The 26,050-nt window shown below is 42.3% G+C and overlaps 1 protein-coding gene across 1 annotated transcript; it reads left to right on the forward strand.

Moving 5' to 3' along the window:
- The first annotated feature begins 657 nt into the window (after window positions 1–657).
- TBPL1 (TATA-box binding protein like 1) lies at window positions 658–26,050 on the forward strand. The gene is made up of 7 exons (XM_073627310.1): window positions 658–795; window positions 8,711–8,890; window positions 10,943–11,025; window positions 12,278–12,341; window positions 20,898–21,001; window positions 21,102–21,196; window positions 25,872–26,050. The coding sequence occupies exons 2-7, from the start codon at window positions 8,756–8,758 to the stop codon at window positions 25,949–25,951; spliced, it is 561 nt and encodes a 186-aa protein (XP_073483411.1). The 5' UTR covers window positions 658–795; window positions 8,711–8,755; the 3' UTR covers window positions 25,952–26,050.

A 26,050-nucleotide genomic window follows, 5' to 3' on the forward strand; every position in this document is an offset into this window, starting at 1 on the left:
ACGAGTGATCAGCAATGTTTGATCGCTCGGTTGTCAGTGTTCGAGCCGGCGGGGGGACAGATGCTGCATCGGAGTCCCATACTTTTCTTTTAAAGTGGAAGCAAGTGTAAATGAGCCCTTAGTCCATTGAATCCATACCCAGAGGTGGGGTCCTGGGGCGGGGAGAATAGTCTGCAGGAGCCTTTGAATCACACCCCTGAAACACTGATTGGGGTTGCAATGTTTTACAGGCTCCAATCCTAAAACAGAATAAATGGACATTAGTCTTGTATTCAATATGTATACATGTGCTCCTTTTTTTACACAAGGTGGACTGGCAGCTCCGTTGGAATAGCTACCAAAGCTGATTCCATTCCTTCAAACAATAATAAAGAGAAGAATTCCGTTAGAAATGCATTGGAATGAGAACTCCCTGTCCTTGAGACTTCTAGCCTGTCACTCACAGACCTGCCCCCTCCCTTATCTCCTCCCAGGAAGACTCTGCCCGGATGTGACATATCCGCCTCTCATCTCTCCCAACATCCAGCATTCCCAAACAAAGACCACGACCACCCTACACCCCACCCCTAACCGCCACGGCCCTCCTTCCAGCCAATCACACACAGACTCTTAGCCCGGGCGAAGGCGGAGATGCTTGAGCCGTCGTAGGCTATTGGCGGCGTTTGCTGATTGGCGGGAGGGCGGAGCGGCACGGACTGCGCTCCAGGGTTACCAGGTCCCAGCACAGCTTCCGGAAAGACACGGATTTGGATGTGCACTGTACTGGCTGCACCGGCTGTGACGGTGCACTCACAGGTACGTTGTGGCAGCAGCAGGCCCGGCTACGGACGGGTGGTCTGTGCCCTGTCCCGGGTGGGCGAGTATTACTGAGGAGATGCCGTATGGTGACCACTCCTTTGTGACACTGCATTACAGAACCTCATTCATTAAGATGAGCTCCCTCAGTGCTATCCCTCATCTCCTGACATGTCACAGCTCCTTCTGCAGGCACAGGGCCAGCTTTATTATGTGCACAGGACTATAGGGCCCCTAATGTATCACAGACAACATGGAGGCCATTTACACTACTGACTACACACACCAATTCACCAGGACCTGTCCTCACACTGCAGACAACATCCTCCTAGAATATCATTTGTCTGTATGTTCTTCCCCCTACAAAGTCCTCCCTTCTCTACACCTCCAATAGGCCAGAGACTGCTGCTGGGTGCTGCCATCTTGGATGTGATATCAGCAGATGTAGGAACTCTATAGTGTTCCCTCCCAAAAGCAACATAGTACGTTTTTGTAGGGAGAAGTGGAGGAGCTGGGCCAGCACAGGCAGCAGTTAGATATTCCCAGATAAGTAAAACCTTAAGTGCAACCTTAATGCTGATGCGGCGCATGATGAAATGGGGTTTGACACCCCTGGTCTAGAACAACATAGTGAAGAAAGAATGGGACACCACACATCAAAGACATCCAAATCAGTTGATTTGTCTGTAATCAGTGTGCACCATCCCATTCACTATGATGTTCTAGACCAGGGGTGTCAAAACTCCATTTCATCACGGGCCGCATCAGCATTAAGGTTGCACTTAAGGTTTTACTTATCTGGGAATATCTAATGGCTGCCTGTGCTGGCCCAGCTCCTCCACCTCTCCCTACAAAACGTACTATGTTCCTGCTGGGAGAGAACACTATAGAGTTCCTACGTCTGCTGACATCACATCCAAGATGGCAGCACCCAGCAGCAGTCTCTGGCCTATTGGAGGGGCGAGCTGCGTGCAGGGTTCGCGGGCGAGCCGCGTGCAGGGTTCGCGGGCAAGCCGCGTGCAGGGTTCGCGGGCGAGCCGCGTGCAGGGTTCGCGGGCGCGCCGCGTGCAGGGCTCGCGGGCGCGCTACATGCAAGGTGCGGTGTTCAGGGGTGCGCTACGTACAGAGTGTGGCATTCAGGGGCGAGCTACGTACAGAGCATGGGGTTCAGGAGTGTGCTACATGTAGCGTTCAGGGATGTGCTCCATGCAGGGTTCATGGGCGAGTTACGTGCAGGCTGCGGTGTTCAGGGGTGCACTATATGCAAGGTGCGGTGTTCAGGGGTGTGCTACGTACAGAGTGTGGCATTCAGGGGCGAGCTACATACAGAGCATGGGGTTCAGGAGTGTGCTACATGTAGCGTTCAGGAGTGTGCTCCATGCAGGGTTTAAGGGTGCTCTATGCGCAGAGTTCGGCCCAATATGTACAGAGTGCAGGATTTAGAGAGTGTGCAACCCCAACCCACACCCCTAAAACTTCCTCTCAACTCTACTGCCTGGCTCTAGTTCCTCCCTGTGTAAGTGGTTCTGCTACCCATTTATTCAGCTTTAGCGCCTCCCTGTGTAGGCGGTTCTGCGTCCCCTTGCAGGGAGATTGATCTGTCCCCGCTGTGAGTGTGTGCAGGGATCTGTTGGATCTAGGAGCCACTGAAAGCAAAGCTGTCCCTTATAACACAGAAGTGGAGGGTGAGAGCCAGAGGTGGTGGAATGGAGTTCTGGGTGTGATGGCCACATGACAAGGCTTGGCAGGCTGGATTGGGCCCCCGGGCCTTTTTTCTTTTTGTTTTTTCACCTGCGTTCTAGAGTATGCCAGGATGAGTTTCTTGGATGCCAGCCCTCACCGCATGAATTTACGTTGGTGCTTTGAGTGGCACTTCACAAGTCCGCGTTAAGGAAACTTGTGGCAACCTACCCTTCTTGAAAAGTCATCATTTTGTGCCAAGTTCAAAGGTGCTTTGCATAAAGTGGGGCTCGGGAGCGAGCACGCACCAGCTTGCTATTGGTAGCACTGGTTGAAGAGAAGGAGCCAGGAGCACCTTCGGGGGACCTGAAAAGAGGAGGATCTGGGCTGCTCTGTGCTAAACCACTGCACAGAGCAGGTAAGTTTTTTTATTTTTTATTTTTTTTTTGTTTTTGAACAACCTTTTAACCACTTCAATACAGGGCACTTTCCCCCCTTCCTGCCTAGGCCAATTTTCAGCTTTCAGTGCTGTCACATTTTAAATGACAATTGTGCGGTCATGCCACACGGTACCCAAACAAAATTGTTATCATTTTTTTCCCCACAAATAGAGCTTTCTTTTGGTGGTATTTGAACACCACTAGGATTTTTATTTTTTGCTAAACAAATAAAAAAAAGATGAAAAATTTTGAAAAAAAAAAAAAGTTTTTCTTTGCTTCTGTTATAAATTTTTGTAAATACCAGTAAGTACATATTCTCCTGCACTGATGGGCACTTATAGGTGGCACTTATAGATGGCTCTGATAGGGAGCACTGATGAGGCACTGGCAGGCATTATTGATTGGCATCTTTAATGGGCACTGATTGGTAACCCTGATGGTCCTGGGTGGGCATCCCTGGTGAGCATCCTGGGGGGGGGGGGGGGGCTGCACTGATAATCAGTCAGTGCAGACCCACCCCTGTCAGGAGAGCAGCCGATCGGCTCTCCTCTACCAGTGTCTGTGTCAGTGCGAGTGGAGGAAAAGCCGATAAAAGCCTCTTCCTGTTTATGCTGTGATTGGACACAGCTGACCACGTGGTAAAGAGCCTTCATCAGAGGCTCTTTATCCAGATCGGTGATGCAGTGTGACAGACTGGCACACCAATGATCGCCGCACTGCGCCCCCCCTGCCCAGTCAGGTCAACTTAACCACTTTGTGCACGTCATTCTGCTATATGGCGGACGGGAAGTGGTTAATGTCACTCTATTATGTTTCAACTTACCAGTTCTTAGAAGTGATGGCTGTATTTGTTTTTCTTTTTCAGGCTTTATTTTACTTTCAACTGGTGTTCCAGCCAGTAAGTCTGTTGTTTTTCAAAAGAACAAGCTGTCCTGCGAGATGTAGCAGTTAGAGATGAGACAAACCATTTTACAACTGGCAGGGGTGCTTAACCTCTTCAGTACTGGGCACTTTCACCTCCTTCCTACCCAGGCCAATTTTCAGCTTTCAGTGCTGTTGCACTTTGGATAATGCTTTCTTTTGGGGGTATTTATTCATCACTGAGTTTTTTTTTTTTCTAAAGAAAACAAAAAATGAACGAAAATGTAAAACGTAGTTTCTGTTATATAATAGGTATTTTTTTTTTCCTTCACTGATGTGCCCTGATGAGGTGGCGCTGATGAGGCAGCACAGATAGGCTGCACTGATAGGTGACACTGATTGACACTCATGGGGCTGCACTGATAATCAGGGCACTAATGCTGATAACTGGCTGACCCTTTGTGGAAATAACTGATCCGCTGTGTCCGAAGGACACAGCAGTCACAGAACACACCCAGTGTGTGCCTCGGGGGTGGTTTTGGGAGGACTTCCATGGACGCCCTCCCAGAACTAGACGATCGCGCTGTAGCCGTATTTTGGCTATAGTGCAGTATTAAAGTGGAACTTTACCCAGAATAACTTGATAAATAATAATGTTCTTTAGCAAGAAACATAAATTCCACATTAATAATTATGCTACCCAAATAAATGTGCGCTGTAAATAGCCTCCAGCATTGCTCCTGCTTCGTCTTGCTAAAGCCCCTGAGCAGCAGTAAATCTTTAGGCTGTCAGCAGATTGGCCTGTTGTGATTTTCAGCGCAGCGCTGAAAAATAGAGAGCAACTGAGCATGTGCAGAGCTCAGTGAGACGGAGTGATGATTTACTAAAACTGGAGAGTGCAAAATCTGGTGCAGCTCTGCATGGTAGACAATCAGCTTCCAGGTTTTGTTGTTGAGGCTGAGTTCACACTATAACACGCTGCGGATCGTACAGGAGCACTGTGCATCCCTGTTCCCTGTTTCAGGGACGAATCAGGGCGATTCTATGCCTGAATTTGGCCCTGAAACGGAGCCAAGGACGCACAGCATTTTTGTGCAGTGCGCTCCGCAGCCGCCCCGGAGATATGTGAACCAGCTCCATAGGGAGCCGGTCACATTCTCCTGCTATGCGAATTAGGTGTGGGGAAACGCACATCTAATTCGCATAGGTGTGAATGGGGCCTAAAGCTCAATTGAACAAGCTGAAGTTAGAAGCTGATTGACTACCATGCACAGCTGCACGAAATTTTGCACTCTCCAGTTTTGGTAAATCAACCCCATTGTATTACTGGATTTTAAGCCACATATGCACTTATTTTTAAAGTTCTACATAGCTACAAAAGGGTGTGGTGCTCAGGTAGCCTCCTAAAATGCCGGCTACACAAGCATTAAAGGATATCTAAACCCAAAAACAAAAATGTAATATATAGCAGGTTAACAATCATTAGATGTGGTAACGGCATTTGGTTTCTGTATTTGGTTTTATTTTCACTTGGTAATCTGGTCACTTTAATGGGACGTGGCAGGAGCAGGTGAGTGAATGCCCGCTAACAGGCGCTGCCTGGGCAGGAAGGGGCGAGAGTGCCCGGTATTGAAGTGGTTAAATGTAAAGACTTATTCTTGCTGGTAGTTAAAATCTTTTAATATTTGCAAACAAAATATAGAATAATATAAGAATAATAAGCTGTTGTGCTAGTAAAACAGCGATATCAGAACCAATTCAATCATACGGTTTGTAGTGTATGTAGATTTGCAAAACAATGGGATAATAGATGGAATTCTTCCGCTGTATCCTGCATATCACTATCCCACCAGTAACTATTCTGTAATCAGCAGCAACAATGTTGCAATGTTGTAATGTTGCTGATATGCAGGATACAGCGGAAGAATTCCATCACTGGAATCACCTCTCGGTCCATGGTTGTGTGAGCTTTCAGCTCCCTGTCATGATATGAATGATATCATGCTTTGGTAAATCTAACTCGTGCAACTCAATCTTCAGTGGATGCTCATTGGCGTGCGGCTCCTGTCCCTTCGGTTATCCATGTCTCCTGTGAGTGTGCCATGGAAGTTATTCCTTATTGACGTCAGTTGGTCACCCGTGAGAGAAGTGAGTCCTTAACAGTGTCCCTGCTGTTTCTACTAAGCCTGACTTGACCCCCCTGGGAAGGGCGGTCACAGGCTTTCTGGTAAGCCTCCATTATTTATTGAAAGGTGACGGGCAGCACAAGTGGTGGAGAACACATTTTCAAGGTCCTGTATCGGAATTCTTTCGTTGGGACACCTTCACTTATGAACTTTTTTGTTGTCACATTTTGTGTTTCATTATGCACGTATTTTCTTTAACACATTAATTACGTATGGACTATTTTTTTCACTCAATGTCTCTTATTTTTGATCATGATTAATTTCATATACTTTACATTAGTGTAAACCTACACATTATATTCACTTGGTAAATATTGGTCTATTATCCGGCGCTGCACTTTTATTTTATACATTTATCTTTCTCTGCCCTATATCGGGGTTATAGTGCCTAGCAGCAGGATATCCTTCACAGTTTATTTTAGTAATTTACATGTTTTTTATTTATCACGCACCTAGCTCAATTCTTTCTTTATAAACGGAAGGGGTTAACACTAGGGGCAATCAAGGGGTTAAGTGTGTTCCCTGGGAGGTGTTTCTAACTGTGGGGAGAGGGGACTGACGGAGTACAGAGAGATCGCTGTTCCTGATCATTATGAACAGACAATCACTCTGTACTTCCCTGTCAGAACGGGAAAATGCACGGTCACTGTACTAATGGCTGGGAAGGGGTTAACATCAGGGGGCGATCAAAGTGTTAAATGTGTGCCTGACCAGTGCTTTACTACTGTGGGGGAGGTGCTTGTACTAGGGGAAGGCATGCATTGGTGCCCCTGCTTAGCAGAGACACAGGATCCATGCCTTCTGTACTGACAGAACAGTGACCTGCCTTGTTTACATAGGCAGAACGCCGTTCTGCCTGTGTACCGAAGCATTGGCGGGTGCTGGCGGACATCAAGTCTGCGGTTCAGCTCCTGCTGTGTCTAATCACAGCAGGAGCAGGCCACTGGCAGCATGTGCACCTCAGACTCAGAAATGCAGGATCATGTATTAAGTACGTGATCCTGCACAGCAGAGCCGCCTTGCGCCAGGAGAGGAGTTTCACCCATGTTGAGAAATCCAAGTGTAACAATTCATAGGAGTCCAAAGTCTTTATTGCTCAACTGGTTACAAGCAGGACAAAAGACAGTCGATGTGTTTATACAATTACCTTCATCAGGGCTGTGTGCAATAACAGAATGTTAAGTGGACTCAAAAGTAAAAAAGGGACTCAGCAGTCAGTGCTGGTATTCGGAGTGGAATTGGAGGCCACTGACTGCTGTTTATGATGACATCTGCCTGCAGGAGTACTATTGAGTCCCTCTTCCATTCCGCCATTTTATCCAGCCCTGAAGAAGGGGGGTTGTGTGGCCCCTTGGCTCTCTTTTGCCCTGTTTGTCGAACAATAAAGACTTTGGCCACAAAAGGATTTTTTTATTTGGTGCGGTATTTGACACAAGACCCTTGCTGCTATGCAAGTCCGGTTCAGTTAAAGATTTATGGTGGCGGTATTTGAAAATCTGTAAAACCTACAGATCTGTGGACTACCAGTAAATAACCAGTTGCTGACTACCAGTTTTCTTAATGGAAATCTCTATGGGGGGATATGAAGGCTGCTGTTGCTGAAATCTTTTGGAAAATCCTTGTTTCCTAGATGTCTTTAACTTCAGTACTTCGAGGGCCTATTCACACCCTTTTTCTAGATGGTGTCTAGAATTTACTCCTTCAGCCATATGAGGCAAATGATTAACACCAACCCAGACCATTGACTGGATTTTGTAATTAGAACTGGGTTGACCCACAGCTTTTACACTTCCCACCCCATTCTTGGACAATCAACATCTGCCCTGATCCCATTGTCTGTGTCCCTTGTGTGTATAGATGTTAAGGTATCTTCCTTACACTGATTAAAACTGAAGAAATGGCTTGGATAAGGTACGAATCCTCCAACATTACTGAACAAATCCAGTTGAATGTGACTAACTACTTCTAGCTAATTAAAGTGACTTATGTGATGGTACCTTTACATATTGTTAACATGTTAACCCTATGCAAGAATTGTGTGGAAAGGTATTTTATAAAGATTAGTATTGCGCAGCATGTGGTTTCTCATCTGCTACCTAGGTCGCTATTGTTACCATAGGCTGATATGGTTATTGTTGTAGGGCTTTTGGGTCACCTAAGTGTCCAGTGTTGGCATCTGTCATTCTCCCTATGAGAGAGGCAGGGCGAGCTCATATCAATGACACCTTGAAGCATTGCAGCTTAGCAATTCTTAGATATGGTAGTTGTATTAGTTTCCTGTTTAGGCTTTCTTTGCCTTATTTTTCACCTGGTGATCCAACCAGTAAATCTGTTGTAATACTCTCTTGTAGTTACAGGGATGAGACAAATCATTTGCCACTGACAGGGGTGCTTGAAATGACCAGCTTTTATTCATGCAAAACCTGTCACAAAAGGAAAAAACTAATTGAATATTACGTTTTTGCTGGCGTTAAGCTTTAATTTGTTAGTGTGTTTAAATCTGGTAGTACTTCTAACACCTCCCTCCCCCCAGACTTTTTTTTTTGTTTTGGGTTACTTCAGCTTTAATTTTGTTGACTTTTCTTTGAGTAGAGAGAGACAGTCTGAAAGCAAACAACTTCTACCCATAACCCTCCATAAAAGCCAAAATGTTATCTACTGTAAAGCTATTAAGCTTGAATTTAAACATATCAGTCTTTGATCCCACATGTAGGCATTGTATATTAATTTTTGCATATTACTTTTTAGGGTGCATTCTTCATGGTTTGTACAAGAATCGAGTAATCCACCTCAATGGATGCGGACAGCGATGTGGCATTAGATATTTTAATCACAAACGTTGTATGTGTGTTTCGAACCAGATGTCATTTAAACTTGCGAAAGATTGCATTGGAGGGGATAAATGTAATATACAAGCGTGAAGTTGGCGTGAGTAACTTTCTTCTATCCCTGTCTCTCATAGTTAGATGTTATGGAAAACTTGGGGGGTTATTTACGAAAGACAAATCCACTTTGCACTGAAAGTGCATTTGGAAGTGCAGTCGCTGTAGATCTGAGGGGAAGATCAGCTGATTTTATCATCCAATCATGTGCAAGCTAAAATTGCTTTTTATTTTCCTTGCATGCCCCCCTCAGATCTACACTTGTAGTGCAAAGTGGATTTGCCTTTTGTAAATAACCCCCTTAGGGTGGTTGTAAACCTCTGAAATGAAAATTGAACAAAGCATATCCCTCCATAGTGTGCATTTGCCTCAATCCAAAGCACCTAGTTTGGTTCATATATTTTCTCTTATCCCTCTGCTAATTGCAAGTGTTACTTAGTCACTCTGATCCCCCACTCACCCCACCCCTTACACATAGAAGGTGATTGACAGTCTCGGCTGTGCATGTTTCCCTATGAGACTGTGTACAGGGGGTGTGTCCATTCCATCCATTTAAGTTTCCTATTAGACCGCTGTCTGTATTCTGTAAACCTGCTGACATTGACATTTTTAAATGTCAATGTGTTTTTAAAACTGTATATATCATCACAACTACTTACTGTATTCAGGTGGATATTATTATACCCTTTTTTTTTTTTTTTTTTTTTTTTTTTTTTTTGAAGACTTATTGTGCTTTCATTTGGTTGTTAATGGATATCTCCTGTATTTTTTTTTTCTTTTTACTAAAGGAAAACTGGCTACAAATAGTAAATAAAACAAAACAAAAAACTTAGCTATATATTTTTATGCCATTACCGTGACCCACCACCAAAATAAAACTGCAAAATAAATTCTCCTACTCCTGGCGATCGCAGCGATACCGCATATCTATGTGTTATTTTTTTCTTTGTACCCATAGTAGTACACTTTTTTTTTTTTTTTTTTTTTTTTTGTGTGTGTGTTTTCCTACCTAAACACGCTGACAGTAACTGACACTCACTAAACTAATCAAGCCCAGTAGTAAGCTAATCGGCGATCACACGATCAGGAGCCGGTCCTCCCTACTCCCAATATTTGAAGAAGACCTGGAGCTGTTGGTAACAGCTCAGTCTAAGTCCTGAGAGTGCGTGATCGAGCGCTATCCCAGCACAAACACAGGAACGCATATATGTGGCTCCCAGGAAAAAAATCCCCCTTTCTGAATTCTGCATATATGTGTGGTTAAGGCTTTCAATAATACGGCTCATAGGGAGACATGGGGGGGGGGCTAAAAAAAATTATTACAATGGAAAAGTTGAGATTTGCATATACTTAATAGGGTGCCTGTATCCCCGGAAATGCTGCTTGTTGTTTCTTAATACTTTTGAGTTATTTATTATTTTACAAGATTAATATAGTGCCAGCAGTTTCCTTGCTCAAAATGTGAATGGTTAAAAAAAAAAAAGAGTTGATTTGCTCTCCGGTAAAGATTAATATTTACAGCAAATTCATTTTAGAATTCATCCTCATTAATCCCAAAACACTTTACATACAGTGCCTTGAAAATGTAATCACGCCCCTTGAAATTTTCCACATCTTGTCATGTTGCAAACAGAAACGTAAATGTATTTTATTGGGATTTTATGTGATAGACCAACACAAAGTGGCACATAATTGTGAAGTAGAAGGAAAATGATAAATGGTTTTCAATTTTTTTTTACAAATAAATATCTGAAAAGTGTGGTGTGCATTTGTATTCCTGATACCCCTAACTAAAATCTAGTGGAACTAATTGCCTTCAGAAGTCACCTAATTAGTAAACAGAGTCCACTTGTGTGTAAATTAATCTCAGTATCTCAGTCATTTTCCTCCCATATTACAATTATTTGCCACTTTGTGTTGGTCTATCACATAAAATCCCAATAAAATACATTTTATGTTTTTGGTTGTAACATGACAAAATGTGGAAAATTTCAAGGGGTATGAATACTTCAAGACACTGTATGTAGAATAATGCATGTATTGTAATCTTTTGACTGTTTAGACTAAATGTGTTCTTTCTTGATCTTTCTTATTTTAGAAGGTGTTGATGAAACTGAGAAAGCCTAGAATAACTGCTACAATCTGGTCATCTGGAAAAATTATTTGTACAGGAGCTACAAGGTAAAACATTTCTTCAAATTTCATGAGAGTCCTAAGGACAGGTCTTGTAAAGATGGGTGAATAAAGCTGTATTCCTTTCTGTCAAAATATATAATGCACACATGTTCAACATTTAACTTACTGCACTAAGTAATTAGTCCAAAAAGTAAAATTTCCATTTTTGTGGATAATCATGTGCCAGAGACTACCATAGTAATATTTCCCCCTCTGTAGTTCCAGGCCTGACCTCAGCTACCTCAAACAAAGCCATGTAAGCTGGCCCCTCTTTCTGTTATCTCCTACAAATAAATAATACATAAGATATTGAACTGCATAAATAAGACCTACTCCATGATAGTCATAGCAATTAAAAGGTGCCTATAATTTGGGTATAAAATTTTGAATTCCAGATGCAAAATAAACTTGTTGGGATAGAAATATTGGAGCTGACATCACTGAATTGATTTGAAGCTTACTACTTTCAGAAGAATCCAGATTTGATAGCACCATATCTTTACATAGTTGGGTTGAATAAAGACCCCAGTTCAGCCTAAGTGGTTTCCTTTAATAACTTATCATTTGAATCCATCCACCAACATACACTGAAAACCTAAAAGTGAAGTATGGTCCAAGCTTTTTGTCAATACTTGTCTTTTGGGTCACAAGAGTGCACTTACGTTTGCTCTTGTGTCCCAGAATCAGCAGGCTAAAGCACGCTGTCGGCTGATGTCACAGGGCTGTTCTAGGCTCTTGAAGGATCTCCACCATATTGTCGGAATCCACTCAGCTGCCTTGTGGACAGCAGGCTCCAGGTCTCAGCATGGGGTAGAGAGCCGAAGCCCACTGCGCCCACCCCCTCACCTACCTGGCACTCCGGTGAGCGCTGAAGGGGGTGAGCAGAGACAGTCTAACTGCCACTTCTCTCTTCTCAGAGCTGAACGAGCAGTCATGTGATGATTCAGTTCTTGGGCTTGGGGGGGGGGGGGGGGGGGGGGGCAGCTGGAGCATCAGACCAGTGCTGAAGCATGGAGGTATTTTTTTTTGTTTTTGTTTTTGTTTTTTTTATAATCTTATACTTCTTTTAAATATCATGGTAATTTTTTCCCTACCGGCCAGATTCCAGTTAGCATGTTTTACAGGGATCTAGTTGTTATGCATTACAGCATTTTGTTTTTGTTTGTGTGTTGTGTTTTTGTTCTTCTTTTTCTTTTTTATTATTGTTTTATACTCCCCATAATTGTTTGGCTCATTGTTTTTTCTTTTTCTGCTCTAGTGAAGAGGAAGCCAAATTCGGTGCTAGGCGGTTGGCTCGTTGTTTGCAAAAACTTGGCTTTTTGGTACAGTATTAATTTTCTCTGTTTATGCACAAGGATAACTGCATTGTGTTTATCCTGTGCAACAGATGTGTGTATAATGTGGGCTATATCAATAATAGTTGTCATCTATGCAGTACAGAACTATGCGCATACAACAATCAACATTAAGACAGCTGTACCCCTCTTTAAGCAGCCAGGCTCTAATGCCGATCCAGTGGTTTCAGTATGTAACGCAACGTCCCACACTCCGCTTGAGTGCTTTCGTCATATACCGCTTCCTCACAGTCTGAATACAGATATCAGTTATTCCAACTGCTCACAAGAACAAAACAAGACGATACTTGTTTAGCTGCTGAACATGGATTCCTTTGTTTGAGATGACACACCAATATATACAGCAGTCTTACAATACAACTGTAACCGGAAACCTAATTAATCCCTTAAAGCAGCCGATGTTACTCCGTGCCCTCCTGAGCATTGTTATGATTTCACTACAGGTCAGACTTGTTGTCACCGAGCTTCACACATTAGTATAAACACAGGACACCTTCTCACAATAGCAGGAACTAATTACAATTAACAATACAAACCGTGATCTCCCCCCCTCAGCCTAGTAGGCAACAAACTATAGTAGGAGTAGACTGTCCGGCTCCTACCCAGTTCTAGAGGCCAATGTGATTGGCTCTCTCAACTAACATGTTGAGTTCAGAATCAAACAAACCAAGAATAGTCTTTACATATATCCTGGAAGACATTGTGGATAAATATTACTGTCCCATTTTAGGCAATCCAAGACATACCCTCCCAGTCACCATTTCCAATATGGCATACACAGGGTTCCCAGAGTCTGTGTGTCCTGGGGGACAAGGACCCAAATCCAAAGTAACACCACCTCAAGGGTCCCCCAGGCATACAACTCACAAAGCACACCGTTCCCTCAAATGCCAGGGCCCATAATCGGTAGGCAAGGGGCTAGCATTCAGTCCCCTCCAAAAGCCTCTGTCCCAGGTGAGTCTGTCTGACAGTACAATTAGAGTTATGGATAAGTAGGTTTTGAAAAAGAACAAGTATGCAGATAATATCTGACTTCACTGAATGCATACTTCTGCTTGGTCTCTGACAAAATATATTCAAGCCAGAGGCAGACATGCGGTAAGCTTGTTCAAGAAATCGGAAAATGTCTCCCTAAATGTTTCTTTGGCAAATAAAGATAAATAAAGCAGTCATTTCAGCAGTTATAGCATGAAAATAAAGCTGTTGCGCAATTTTACATATATGCTTGCTCAAACGTGGATCTTCTACTTCAATGCCAAGCAAAGGTTGTTGAAAAAACTGTCAATAGTAGTTTTGGCAAAATGGTTGAACATGTGCAGGAGAAATATGTAGACATTTTAATGTATTCTTTTCTTCTCTTGGGAAGCTAGTTATAATAACAAGGAAGCAATGTGGATCGCTTGTCTAAATGCTTTGGAACCCTTAAGCTATTTTCACGCTGGGGCATTGGGGGCGTCAGCGGTAAAGCGCCATGTCGTTTTACCGTCGCTATTCAAACGAAAAAGGCTTAAAACCGCCTTAAAAAAAAAAAAAAAAAATCTGTAACCGAGTCACTGAAATCAGTAAAAGCACATTTGTTTAGTTGAGTGAGGAGAGGTTAGAGCATCTGTCAGTTTTTTGTTGTCTTAATCCTGTTCCTTTTTAAGTAGATTTTCTGTGCTGTTACCTAGACAGTACGTAAGATATGCACACAGCAATAAAAACATTTTTCTTATTGTTCCTTTGCAGCCAAAACTTTTTTTTTTTTAAATTAGGCTTTAACCAGTTGCCGATCGCCCTATAGCAGTTTTACTATTGCAGGGCGGCCGCGCTGCACAGGATCATGTACAGTATATATTTACGTGATCCTGCACTTCCGGGTATCGGGCTTGAGTGTGCCCCGCAGGCGGCTTGCTCCCGCTGTGATTCTATACATTACAATTGCTGTTTTGCCGAACACGAGAGTGGGAGGCTATACAATCTGGTGAGTTCACTCTTCAGAGGGAGTGGTGTCACTATCACGGTGGTGTGGTGGAAGAGTAGAAGATTTATCACACAAGAAGATTGAAAAACAACTGTTGAACTTAATCATTCAATTCTTGTAATTTATTATCTATAATTACACTTTTCACTGGGTGTTGAAAATTTTTTTCATGATACATTTATTACTATTATTTTTATGTATAATTAGAGGGTCATAGGCATCATGGTGCTCTGACTCATTATTTCACACCATTTATATTAGCGCCACTATCTCTATCTGTACACATGTGAGAGATATAGTTTTGGGATTCTGATCAATTTACGTTTTTATTTAAGTGGCAGCTTTTTTCACTGTACACTGTGTATGTACACACATTTTGTATTCGTTTACACATCTTTTATATAGCTTTGCACCTTTCTTTGGCGCAGTGGAGCAAGAGGGATTCAGGGGCGGCTTATTTGTATTTCTCTTGCACAAACAATATGTTTTATTGCAAAAAGTAAAAAAAAAAATAGATTTTTTTTTTTTTTTTTTCAAAATTGTCGGTCTTTTTTTGTTTATCGCTCAAAAATAAACGCAGAGATGATCAAATACCACCAAAAGTAAGCTCTTTTGTGCCAAGAAAGTACACTTTTTTTTTTGTACAGTGTCACACGATCGCGCAATTGTTAAGTTAACTTGTGCCGTATCACAAAAAAATGGCCTGGCCAAGGAGGGGTTGGGGGGGGGGGAGGGGGTTGTGTTATCTTCCAAAGGGCAAGTGGTTAAAGTAAATCAGTCACAGCAGCTATTTAAGAACAGACATGTACCTCTGTTAGTTGTAAAATTCCTGCCCAATGTTTAAAAAAAAAAAATCCTGTCTTCTATGATCCTTCCCTTTTTCCACAGTCCCCAATCCATCTGCTGATAGAACAGCCCTAGGAGGCACTCTGCACTTGCGCAGTTTGGTGGGTCTTGCTAGAGAGTTGTGTTTTTTTGTGGTTTTTTTTGTTTTTTTTGGGAGGCTGCATGTGATCAGCATAGGGCCATACAGCACTGTCAAGACAAAGAGAGGGGTCATGCAGCCTCATAGAACAGTCAGAGAAGAATGAAACTCCTACAAGCTTTAACCAGTTCTTGGCCAGACACTGATAGAAGTCACAAGACTGCTATATACTGCAGATGAAATAAGATATTTAGCAGTATATACTTACTAAAATAATTGCATTTCCATGTTCTGTGTACTATGGGAGACCAGATATAGTGAATGCAGGGTCCTGGGTTTAGTAACACTTTAAAATACACATTTAGACAGATTACTTAAAACACCCAGCACATACGTATATACAGTGGGGACGGAAAGTATTTAGACCCCCTTTTTTTACTCTTTGTTATATTGCAGCCATTTGCTAAAATCATTTAAGTTAATTTTTTTTCCTCATTAATGTACACACAGCACCCCATATTGACAGAAAACAGAATTGTTGACAGATTTATTAAAAAAGAAAAACTGAAATGTCAAATGGTCCTAAGTATTCAGACCCTTTGCTGTGACACTCATATATTTAACTCAGGTGTTGTCCATTTTTTTTGATCATCCTTGAGATGGTTCTACACCTTCATTTGAGTCCAGTTGTGTTTGATTATACTGATTGGACTTGATTAGGAAAGCCACACACCTGTCTATATAAGACCTTACAGCTCACAGTGCATGTCAGAGCAAATGAGAATCATGAGGTCAAAGGAACTGCCTGAAGAGCTCAGAGACAGAATTGTGGCAAGGCACAGATTTGGTCAAGGTTACAAAAAAATATCTGCTGCACTTAAGGTTCCTAAGAGCACAGTGGCCTCCATAATCCTTAAATGGAAGACGTTTGGGATGACCAGAACCCTTCCTAGAGCTGGCCATCCGGCCAAACTGAGCTATCGGGAGAGAAGAGCCTGGATGAGAGAGGTAAAGAAGAACCCAAAGATCACTGTGGCTGAGCTCCAGAGATGCAGTCGGGAGAAAGTTGTAGAAAGTCAACCATCACTGCAGCCCTCCACCAGTCGGGGCTTTATGGCAGAGTGGCCTGACGGAAGCCTCTCCTCAGTGCAAGACACATGAAAGCCCGCATGGAGTTTGCTAAAAAAAAACCCTGAAGGACTCCAAGATGGTGAGAAATAAGATTCTCTGGTCTGATGAGACCAAGCTAGACCTTTTTGGCCTTAATTCTAAGCGGTATGTGTGGATAAAACCAGGCACTGCTCATCATCTGTCCAATACAGTCCCGACAGTGAAGCATGGTGGTGGCAGCATCATGCTGTGGGTTTTTTTTTTCAGCTGCAGGGACAGGATGACTGGTTGCAATCGAGGGAAAAATGAATGCGGCCAAGTACAGGGATATCCTGGACAAAAACCTTCTCCAGAGTACTCGGGACAGACTGGGCCAAAGGTTTACCTTCCAACAAGACAATGACCCTAAACACACAGCTAAAATAACAAAGGAGTGGCTTCACAACAACTCCGTGACTGTTCTTGAATGCCCCAGCCAGAGCCCTGACTTAAAGAAGTTGTATACGGCGTGTCTTCCGGGTATCGCGGCTCCAGCGCTGTGAGTGGCTGGAGCCGCGATGTCATCACTCCCGCGCATGCGCGCGGGAGATTTCTTTCCCGGCAAGGTCCGGCATCTGCCGGGCCTTTAGCGGAGAATCCCCTGTGCGCATGCGCCGCTGCAGTCAGCGGCTCATAGCAGGGGGAATATCTCCTAAACCGTACAGGTTTAGGAGATATTTTTTTTACCTACAGGTAAGCCTTATTATAGGCTTACCTGTAGGTAAAAGTTAAAAAATGGACTATACAACCGCTTTAAACCCAATTGAGCATCTCTGGAGAGACCTAAAAATGGCTATCCACCAACGTTTACTATCCAACCTGACAGAACTGGAGAGGATCTGCAAGGAGGAATGGCAGAGGATCCCCAAATCCAGGTGTGAAAAACTTGTTGCATCTTTCCCAAAAAGACTCATGGCTGTATTAGATCAAAAGGGTGCTTCTACTAAATACTGAGCAAAGGGTCTGAATACTTAGGAGCATGTGATATTTCAGTTTTTCTTTTTTAATAAATCTGCAAAAATGTCAACAATTCTGTGTTTTTCTGTCAATATGGGGTGCTGTGTGTACATTAATGAGGAAAAAAATGAACTTAAATGATTTTAGCAAATGGCTGCAATATAACAGAGAGTGAAAAATGTAAGGGGGTCTGAATACTTTTCGTCCCCACTGTATATTCTCATTAGTTTTAGTGCATGCAATCCCAATATACCACCCGTTCCCTATTTTTGATAAAACATGAGACTGTGCTGAATAAGTAGATACCAAATATGTAAAGTCTCAAAATTGTGCATGCTTGTGAAACAGCAAAATCTAGGGTACACAAAATTATCTATAGGTTGCGCCTTAAAAGCCTTTTTATAGCTCATCAATTTTACATTTAATATCAAATAATGGATCTATTTTTGTTAACTCCAGCATTCACTGCAATCACAAATATATATGGAAATCTTAATTTTCATACACGTTTGTGGGAATGTGTGACTTTAGAAAAAAGTTTTTAATGTGTGTGTTTCATTTATTTTTTTCTGTTTTTTTATCAAACTTTAATGTTTTTAAACATTTGAATTCTTGCAAATGTTATTGCTATCGCAACAGGACTGATGAGCCCCCTATGAGATAGCATAGTGCAGGTGACATGTGCCTTTTTTTTCCCCCCGATTCTTTATTTCCAGAGTTCGAGAGAGATAGAATGGTAGTTCAGCTCACACGTGGGACAAACTCGCATGGCATGTCCTCTTTTTTAAAGGGACATCAAGGGTCTGTTAGACTCCTAAAGTCACCTATGCACTTTGTTGAAGCTCATCCAGCACAGAGTGGGCATGGTTAGCCATATCTGCTTTTATATATAAAATATAATTTTCACACATAGTTGTGCTCATAAGTTTACATACCCTGGCAAAATTTATGATTTCTTGGCCGTTTTTCAGAGAATATGAATAACACAAACTTCTCTTTCACTCACTCATGGTTAATGTTTGGCTGAAGCCATTTATTATCAATCAACTGTGTTTACTGTTTTTAAATCATAATGGCAACAGAAACTACCCAAATGACCCTGATCAAAAGTTTACATACCCCAGTTCTAAGGCCTAATGTACACGAGATGTTTTTACAGCCTCTTCTAAACGATTTAACTAACTTGACAGATAGTAACCAACGTTTAAAACGTCAGTTTTGCCACGTTTACATACCACGTTTAGCTGCGTTTGCGTTTAGAAGCGTTTGAAAAAAACATTTTCAAAATAGTCAAAAAATGAAAAACGCCTGTAAATGAAACGTGGCTAAACGCGAATTACTGCGTTTAGAAGCGTTTGGCACTTGAAATGCCTCTAAACTCAGCGTCTGAACTCATTTTTTTGCTTTCCAATAAAGGCCTCTAAACTCAACTGCCTAAAAACAACATTAAACGAACCTGTGTACATGTACTGTACTGATAAGATAACATTGGATGAGTTCAGGGGTAGCTGAAAAAAGCATCCAACTGCCTCTGAACTTCCGTTTACCAGCAGAAGTGTACATGAGGCCTTAATGCTGTGTATTGCCCCCTTTAAAATCAATGACAGCTTGAAGTCTTTTGTGGTATTTGTGGATGAGGCTCTTTACCTTCTCAGATGGTAAAGCTGCCCATTCCTTTTGGCAAAAAGCTTCCAGTTCCTGTAAATTTTTGGCTTGTCTGGCATGAACTGCACGTTTGAGATCTCCCCAGACTGGCTCAATGATATTGAAGTCCGGAGACTGAGATGGCCACTCCAGAACCTCCACTTTATTCTGCTTTAGCCAATGACAGGTCGACTTGACCTTGTGTTTTGGATCATTATCATGTTGAAATGTCCAAGTATGTCCCATGCCCAGCTTCTTGGCTGATGAATGCAAATGTTCCTCCAGTATTTTTCAATAACATACTGCATTCATCTAGCCAATAATTTTGACCAAATTTCCTGTGCCTTTTGTAGATCACACATCCCCAAAACATCAGCGATCCACCTCTGTACCTTTCATCATAGGCCTTGTTGACTCCTCTCCAAATGTAGTGTTTATGGTTGTGACCAAAAGCTCAATTTTGGTCTCATCACTCCAAATGACTTTGTGCCAGAAGGGTTGAGGCTTATCTCTGTGCTGTTTGGTGTATTGTGCGTGGGATACTTTGTGGCATTTGCGTAGTAATGGCTTTCCTCTGGCGACTCGACCATGTAGCCCATCTTTCTTCTTCAAGTGCCTCCTTATTGAGCATCTTGAAACAGCCACACCACATGTTTTCAGAGAGTCCTGTATTTCACTTGAAGTTATTTTTGGGCTTTTCTTTGCATCCCAAACAATTTTCCTGGCAGTTGTGGCTGAAATGTCTGTTGGTCTACCTGACCGTCGTTTAGTTTCAACAGAACCCCTTATTTTTTACTTCTTGATTAGAGTTTGAACACTGCTGATTGGCATTCTCAATTTCTTGGATATCTTTTTTTATATCCCTTTCCTGTTTTATACAGTGCAACTGCCTACACACACACTACAAGCAAACAGATCACAGGTGAGGATGGTTACCTTTTAATAGCCATTCAAACCCCTTTGTGTCAACTTGTGTGCATGTTATCAGGCCAAAATCATCAGGGTAATTTGGGTGATTTCTGTTGTGATTATGATTTTAAAAAGAGTAAACACAGTTGATTGATAAATGGCTTCAGCCAAACACTAACCATGAGTGAAAGAAATGTTTTTGTGTTAACATGGCCAAGAAATCATAACTTCTGCCAGGGCATGTAAACTTATAAGCACAACTGTGTGTGTGTGTGTGTGTATATATATATATATATATATATATATATATATATATATATATATATATATATATATATATATATATATATATATATACACAGCCCTCAAAGATTCCACTCGCATTTTGAGGTATTTTCCTTTTGTGACATTTGTGTACTTTGAGGGCTAGCGAGCTATGGCTGCCTGATCACCTGTCCAATCCCAGGACGGGCGATCTGTCAATCAAAGTTCCATGGCCAGGGGGCGGAGGTCTATGTGACATTGAGCGGCGGGAACACAGCTGTTGAAATAAGCTGTTATTGTTGTGTTTCTTGTGCTCTGATCATCCGGACGGTTCCCCTGTTCCTCTCCTCCCCTGTACAGGTAGGCTGCATTGGTGGGCAGAGGCTGCATTGGTGGGCACAGATAAAGTTGTTGTTAATATTTATTTTTATAACTTAATTCTGCATAAAACATTTAAGTGTCATTTCATGAGATAATTTGAGGGAGTGTTTTGGGGCGGGGCAACTGGTGGGCAGTAACCCTTGAGGCCTGGCTAGTAGCTCAGGACTTGAAATTTTGAGCCCTGTGTGTGTGTGTGTGTGTGTGTGTATGTGTGTATATATATATATATATATATATATATATATATATATATATATATATGTGTGTGTGTATACATGCGTTAATGAATATTGCTCTCATAATTGAGTGTTTCTTTGTTTTTGTATAACAGGTAAAATTTACAGAATTTAAAGTTGTCAATGTGTTGGCAGTGTGTAATATGCCATTTGAAATAAGGCTCCCAGAATTTACAAAGAAAAACCGCCCTCATGCAAGGTACGTTTTTTTTTTTTGTTTTTTTTTTTCTCCCCATCTATCATTTTAATTCATTTCATTCCAATGTGACTTTTATGGTAAATATTGTGTTTTCGTGCAGTTATGAGCCTGAACTTCACCCTGCGGTTTGCTATAGAATAAAGACTTTAAAAACAACACTACAGATTTTCTCAACTGGAAGTATTACAGTAACAGGTAATACACTCAAACTTTTCACATATTCTTTCTTATGCCTAATGCAGTTGTGAACCAAAAGGAGTGTTCTGAATTTTTGCATGGATGGTTAAAAAAATGTGAGATGCTTTTCATATGTGGTTTGTGAAAAGCATCCCAGTTAAAAGCAAGCAATTCTTCTGCTTTTAAAGTGGAATTGAAGGCTACATCTAATTTATTCATAAAAATGTTCCCTCCCCCTCCTCCTAGCTGTCCTGTATTAAAGCGTTTGCTACCCCCCCCCAAAAAAAAAGCTCCTGTTCCTTTAAAGCATAAATAACAGCACAGTGCTTGTGCTGTGTAATCTGGCCCGTTCTATCACCTGAAATACCTGCCTGATCCTGCTTGGTTCTGTCCTCCCTCCTGTAAACTGACCCCAGTTTATCATGACTGCTGAGCCCTGACACCGTGGTCAGTTTACATGCCTCTGTCATCTGCAGCTCTCCTGTGTGCTCTCCCCCTCCCCTGCCTGTCAGCTCTGTGTGTGAGCCTCCCCTCCCCTTCTCTTCTAGCACCGTTCTGGGCAGTGCAAAAATTACTGCACACAACCATTGTCGACCCCTCTAGTAGGATAACATGCATACAGTGTATGTTGTTTTTGAAAATTTGATCTTCTAAATACCATTTCTTCTCGCTGATCAGCAGTCATGTGACCGCCCCTTGCTCTCTTTCTCCGAAGTAAGTACTACAGAGGGAGGTCACATGATCGCCTGGCAGACATCTGGGAGATCTCAGCCCCTCCCTCTGTAGTACATACATCGGAGGAAGAGAGCGAGGGGCGGTCACGTGACTGCTGATCGACAAGATGTCGGCCGATTTTTATTGAACCAGTCGATGTCTCCCGAAATTTGACCCGTGTGTACGAGGCTATAGTCTTATCTTCCACTTTAAGCAATGCTTCAGACTCCTGGGTCTTTATTGACCCAGTAGACTGTGATAATGAGAATTTTAAGGCAGTCAAGACACAGGGAAACATTGAGAAAAGGATCAAAAGTACCAAATGTTGTCTTCTGTCAGTAATAAGGGAAGGTTGTTATAGGTTCTGTGCACTAAGGGGTTTATTTACTAAAACCGGAGAGTGCAAAATCTGGTGCAGCTTGCATGGTAGCCAGTCGGCTTCTAATTTCAGCTTGTTCAAGTAAGCTGTGACAATAAAATCTGGAAGCTGATTGGTTTCTATGCAGAGCTGCACCAGATTTTGCACTTTCCAGTTTTAGTAAATGAAACCCTTATGTCTACTTATTCAGAGCAGGCAGATATTGTCCTGCCCATTGTTATTGAGGAGATATATGGCCATCCAGTCATTATAAGATAAGTCTCTTATGGTCTTGATTTAAGTTTCTGTGGGAGGAACAGTCTTGTACACTCTACCTTGCCCTACAGCAGGGTTGTCCAACCTTTTGACCTTCATGGGCCACATCGGAAGAAGAGGAATTGTCTTGGGCCACGCATAAAATACATGACTAATGAGGATAGCCGATGAGCAGAAAAAGTCAGGCAGATCACAAGTTAAAGATTACTGATACAGATAATGTACCTATCTGAGTGATAAAACAATTTTTTTTGTATTTTTTTTTTTTTTTTTTTTTTTTTTTTACAATTGATGTAAAAGAGTAACCTAAAACTAGTGTGATAGTTTATCAAAAACTGTGTACAATAACGCATCAATATCTGGTTCAGTGGCTGTAGTAGCAATTCTCAAGGTGCTCATCAGATATTTTGGTTTTAATTTTGCCCTTTGCTTCATCTTTGAAAATAGTTGCTCACAAATATAGGTGCTGCCAAAAACAAATGACCTGAATAAGGAGTTTGTGAAGAGTGGGGTATTTTTTCTTTGGGAAGGTAAAACTTATAAAAGTCCAGCAAAGAGACACTGTAAATTTTTCTTCAGCCTCATGTGTTTGCTAATTGTTAACGCATTATTACAAAATTTTTTAAAAAAAATTAATATTTTTAAGTACGTTTACGATTTTGTGTTGGGCCGCATTCAGAGCCACCTTGGGCCACAGATTGGACACCCCCATGATACATGGAGAGGAAACAAATCCTCGTTCGTAGGTTGTACTTGTTTATCTGCAGTCTTCTCTTCTCTGCAGCCATTGAAAGTGCAGAATATGTACATATTTTCTGAGCTTTCCGAAAGCAGGGGGTGGGGAGCTGGTTACACTCGGTGAGGAGAGCTGATTGGAGGGAAGGGACACACAGAGCAGTGGCTGTCATTCACAGGTTGTGCACTAGAGCCCCCCCCCCCGTCACCTGTTTATCTCTTTGTGTCAGCAAAACGTGTCATAAGTGGCCCATGATGATAGCAGAGGAACAGGGCAGTAGACAGAAATGACAATTAGTACTTTGGATTGAGACAAGGACACACTAGAGGGATATGGTTTGTTCATATTTTATGTCAGAGGTTTACAAGCACTAAAGTCACACATGCATGTGCCTTCAAAATTGTTATTTAAGAGATGGAACATCTATCATTGCCAGAAGTATTGGGACGCCTGCCTTTACACACACATGAACTTTAATGGCATCCCAGTCTTAGTCCGTAGGGTTCAATATTGAGTTGGCCCACCCATTGCAGCTTCAACTCTTCTGGAAAGGCTCTCCACAAGGTTTAGCAGTGTGTCTGTGGGACTGTTTGACCATTATTCCCGAAGCGCATTTGTTAGGTCAGGCACTGATGTTGGTCGAGAAGGCCTGGCTCACAGTCTCCACTCTAATTCATCCCAGGTGTTCTATTTGGTTGAGGTTAGGACTCTGTGCAGGCTAGTCAAGTTCCTCCAACCCAAACTCGCTCAGCCATGCCTTTTATGGACCTTGCTTTGTGCCCTAGTCCAAATCATTTGGTGGGGGGGGGATTAGGGTGTGGGGTTGTTTTTCATGGGTTGGGCTTGGCCCCTGAGTTCCAGTGACAGGAATTCTTAAGGCGTTGGCATACCAAGACATTTTGGACAGTTTCATGCTCCCAACTTTGTGGGAACAGTTTGGGGATGGCCCCTTCGTGTTCCAACATGACTGCGCACCAGTGCACAAAGAAAGGTCCATAAAGACATGGATGAGCGAGTTTGGGATAGAGGAACTTGACTGGCCTGCACAAAGTGCTGACCTCAACCCGATAGAACACCTTTGGGATGAATAATGCCCCTTACACACGGTCGGACATTGATCGGACATTCCGACAACAAAATCCTAGGATTTTTTTCTGATGGATGTTGGCTCAAACTTGTCTTGCATACACACGGTCACACAAAGTTGTCGGAAAATCCGATCATTCTGAACGCGGTGACGTAAAACACGTACGTCGGGACTATAAACGAAAAGCTCACATGGGTTCCCTCCTTGCTTCGCAATCCGGTGCTTGATGGATTTTCAATCTTATGTCATATGTAGGCTGGACTGGTACTTCGTAATGAGGAAGTCCTGAAGAAAACTGGCAACTTCATTACAGAGGCAATTTGGTACAATGTAGCTGCAAAAAAAGTTTCTGAACTTTTAATAATTAGTAAAAGCTATGCAGTTTTTGCCTGGTGGTCAGTTTCTGAATTTGGGTTAGTTCTAAAAATGTAGCCTTCTATAGTGCTTTTTTGATTGGGGGTGTAGCATTACTCGGGGCATGCATTTCTTTGCTGACTGCTGCATATTTAGAATAGTCGTTTTTTTTACCATTCCTTACCTGTGATCCGGTTTCCTCATACCAATCCTCATGAGTATCATTCCTCACTATCAGGCAAGGATCAGTCTTCCTATCTCACTCATTAGCAACGATAAGTCTTCATATTTATACCATTCTTCACTCCATAAGCAAGTAACAGACTGCTTTATTCCATTCCTCCCTTTTTAAAGCGGAGGTCCGTAGAAAAAAAAAATATTAAAAGCCAGCAGCTACAAATACTGCAGCTGCTGACTTTCAATATATGGACACTTACCTGTCCAGGGAGCCCACGATGTTGGCGGCCAAAGCCGATCTGTCTGTCGGCTCTCGGCTGCTGCCACCTCCATCCTCGGTAAGGGAATCTGGAAGTGAAGCCGTGCGGCTTCACTTCTTGGTTCCCTACTGCGCATGCGCGAGTCACACTGTGCATCCTCACTGGTCCCTGCTGTGTTCTGGGACCTGTGTGTCTCCCAGAATACAGCGGGGAGGACAGAATAGGCGCCGGAAGTGGTGTAGGACACCGCGGTGATCTATGCCAGGGAGTGGGAGCAAATACCTGTATTAGGTATCTGCTCCCTCCTCCCCCCTGAAAGGTGCCAAATGTGACACTGGAGGGGGGGAGGATTCCAAAAAGTGGAAATTCCATTTTTGGGTGGAACTCCACTTTAATACTATCTCCACTCACGAGGATCAGTCTTTATACCAGTCCTTACTCGAGTCAAGAATTGGTCTTCGTAGCATCCCTACTTGTGAGTAAGGATCTGTCTTAATATCATTCTTCACTCATTAACAAGAATCAATCTAATTCATACCTTTCCTCACTTATGAAAACTGATCACTTTTCATATCAAACACCACTCATGGCCAAGGATTAGTCCTTTTTTTTTTTTTTTTTTTTGTTTCAACTAGCACTGTTACTGCATGTATGCCAGGTACAAAAATATGTTTAAGTACTTCTAGGATGAAATACTTTACTTTTTAAAAAATGTTTTTCTTTTTCTGCAGGTCCAAATGTGCAGGCCGTTGCCACTGGTGTGGAGCAGATTTATCCTTTTGTGTTTGAAAGCAGAAAAGTGATTTTGTAAATAACCACTCTGAGCCCCATCCCTTTTAACCACTTCAAGGATTGAGGTTTTAAAGTCAGGCATTTAAAAAAAAAAAAAAAAAGGAAACTTGTAACTTGA

The sequence above is a fragment of the Aquarana catesbeiana genome, linkage group LG04 (genome assembly GCF_042186555.1).
Source record: "Aquarana catesbeiana isolate 2022-GZ linkage group LG04, ASM4218655v1, whole genome shotgun sequence".
Lineage (NCBI taxonomy): Eukaryota > Metazoa > Chordata > Amphibia > Anura > Ranidae > Aquarana > Aquarana catesbeiana.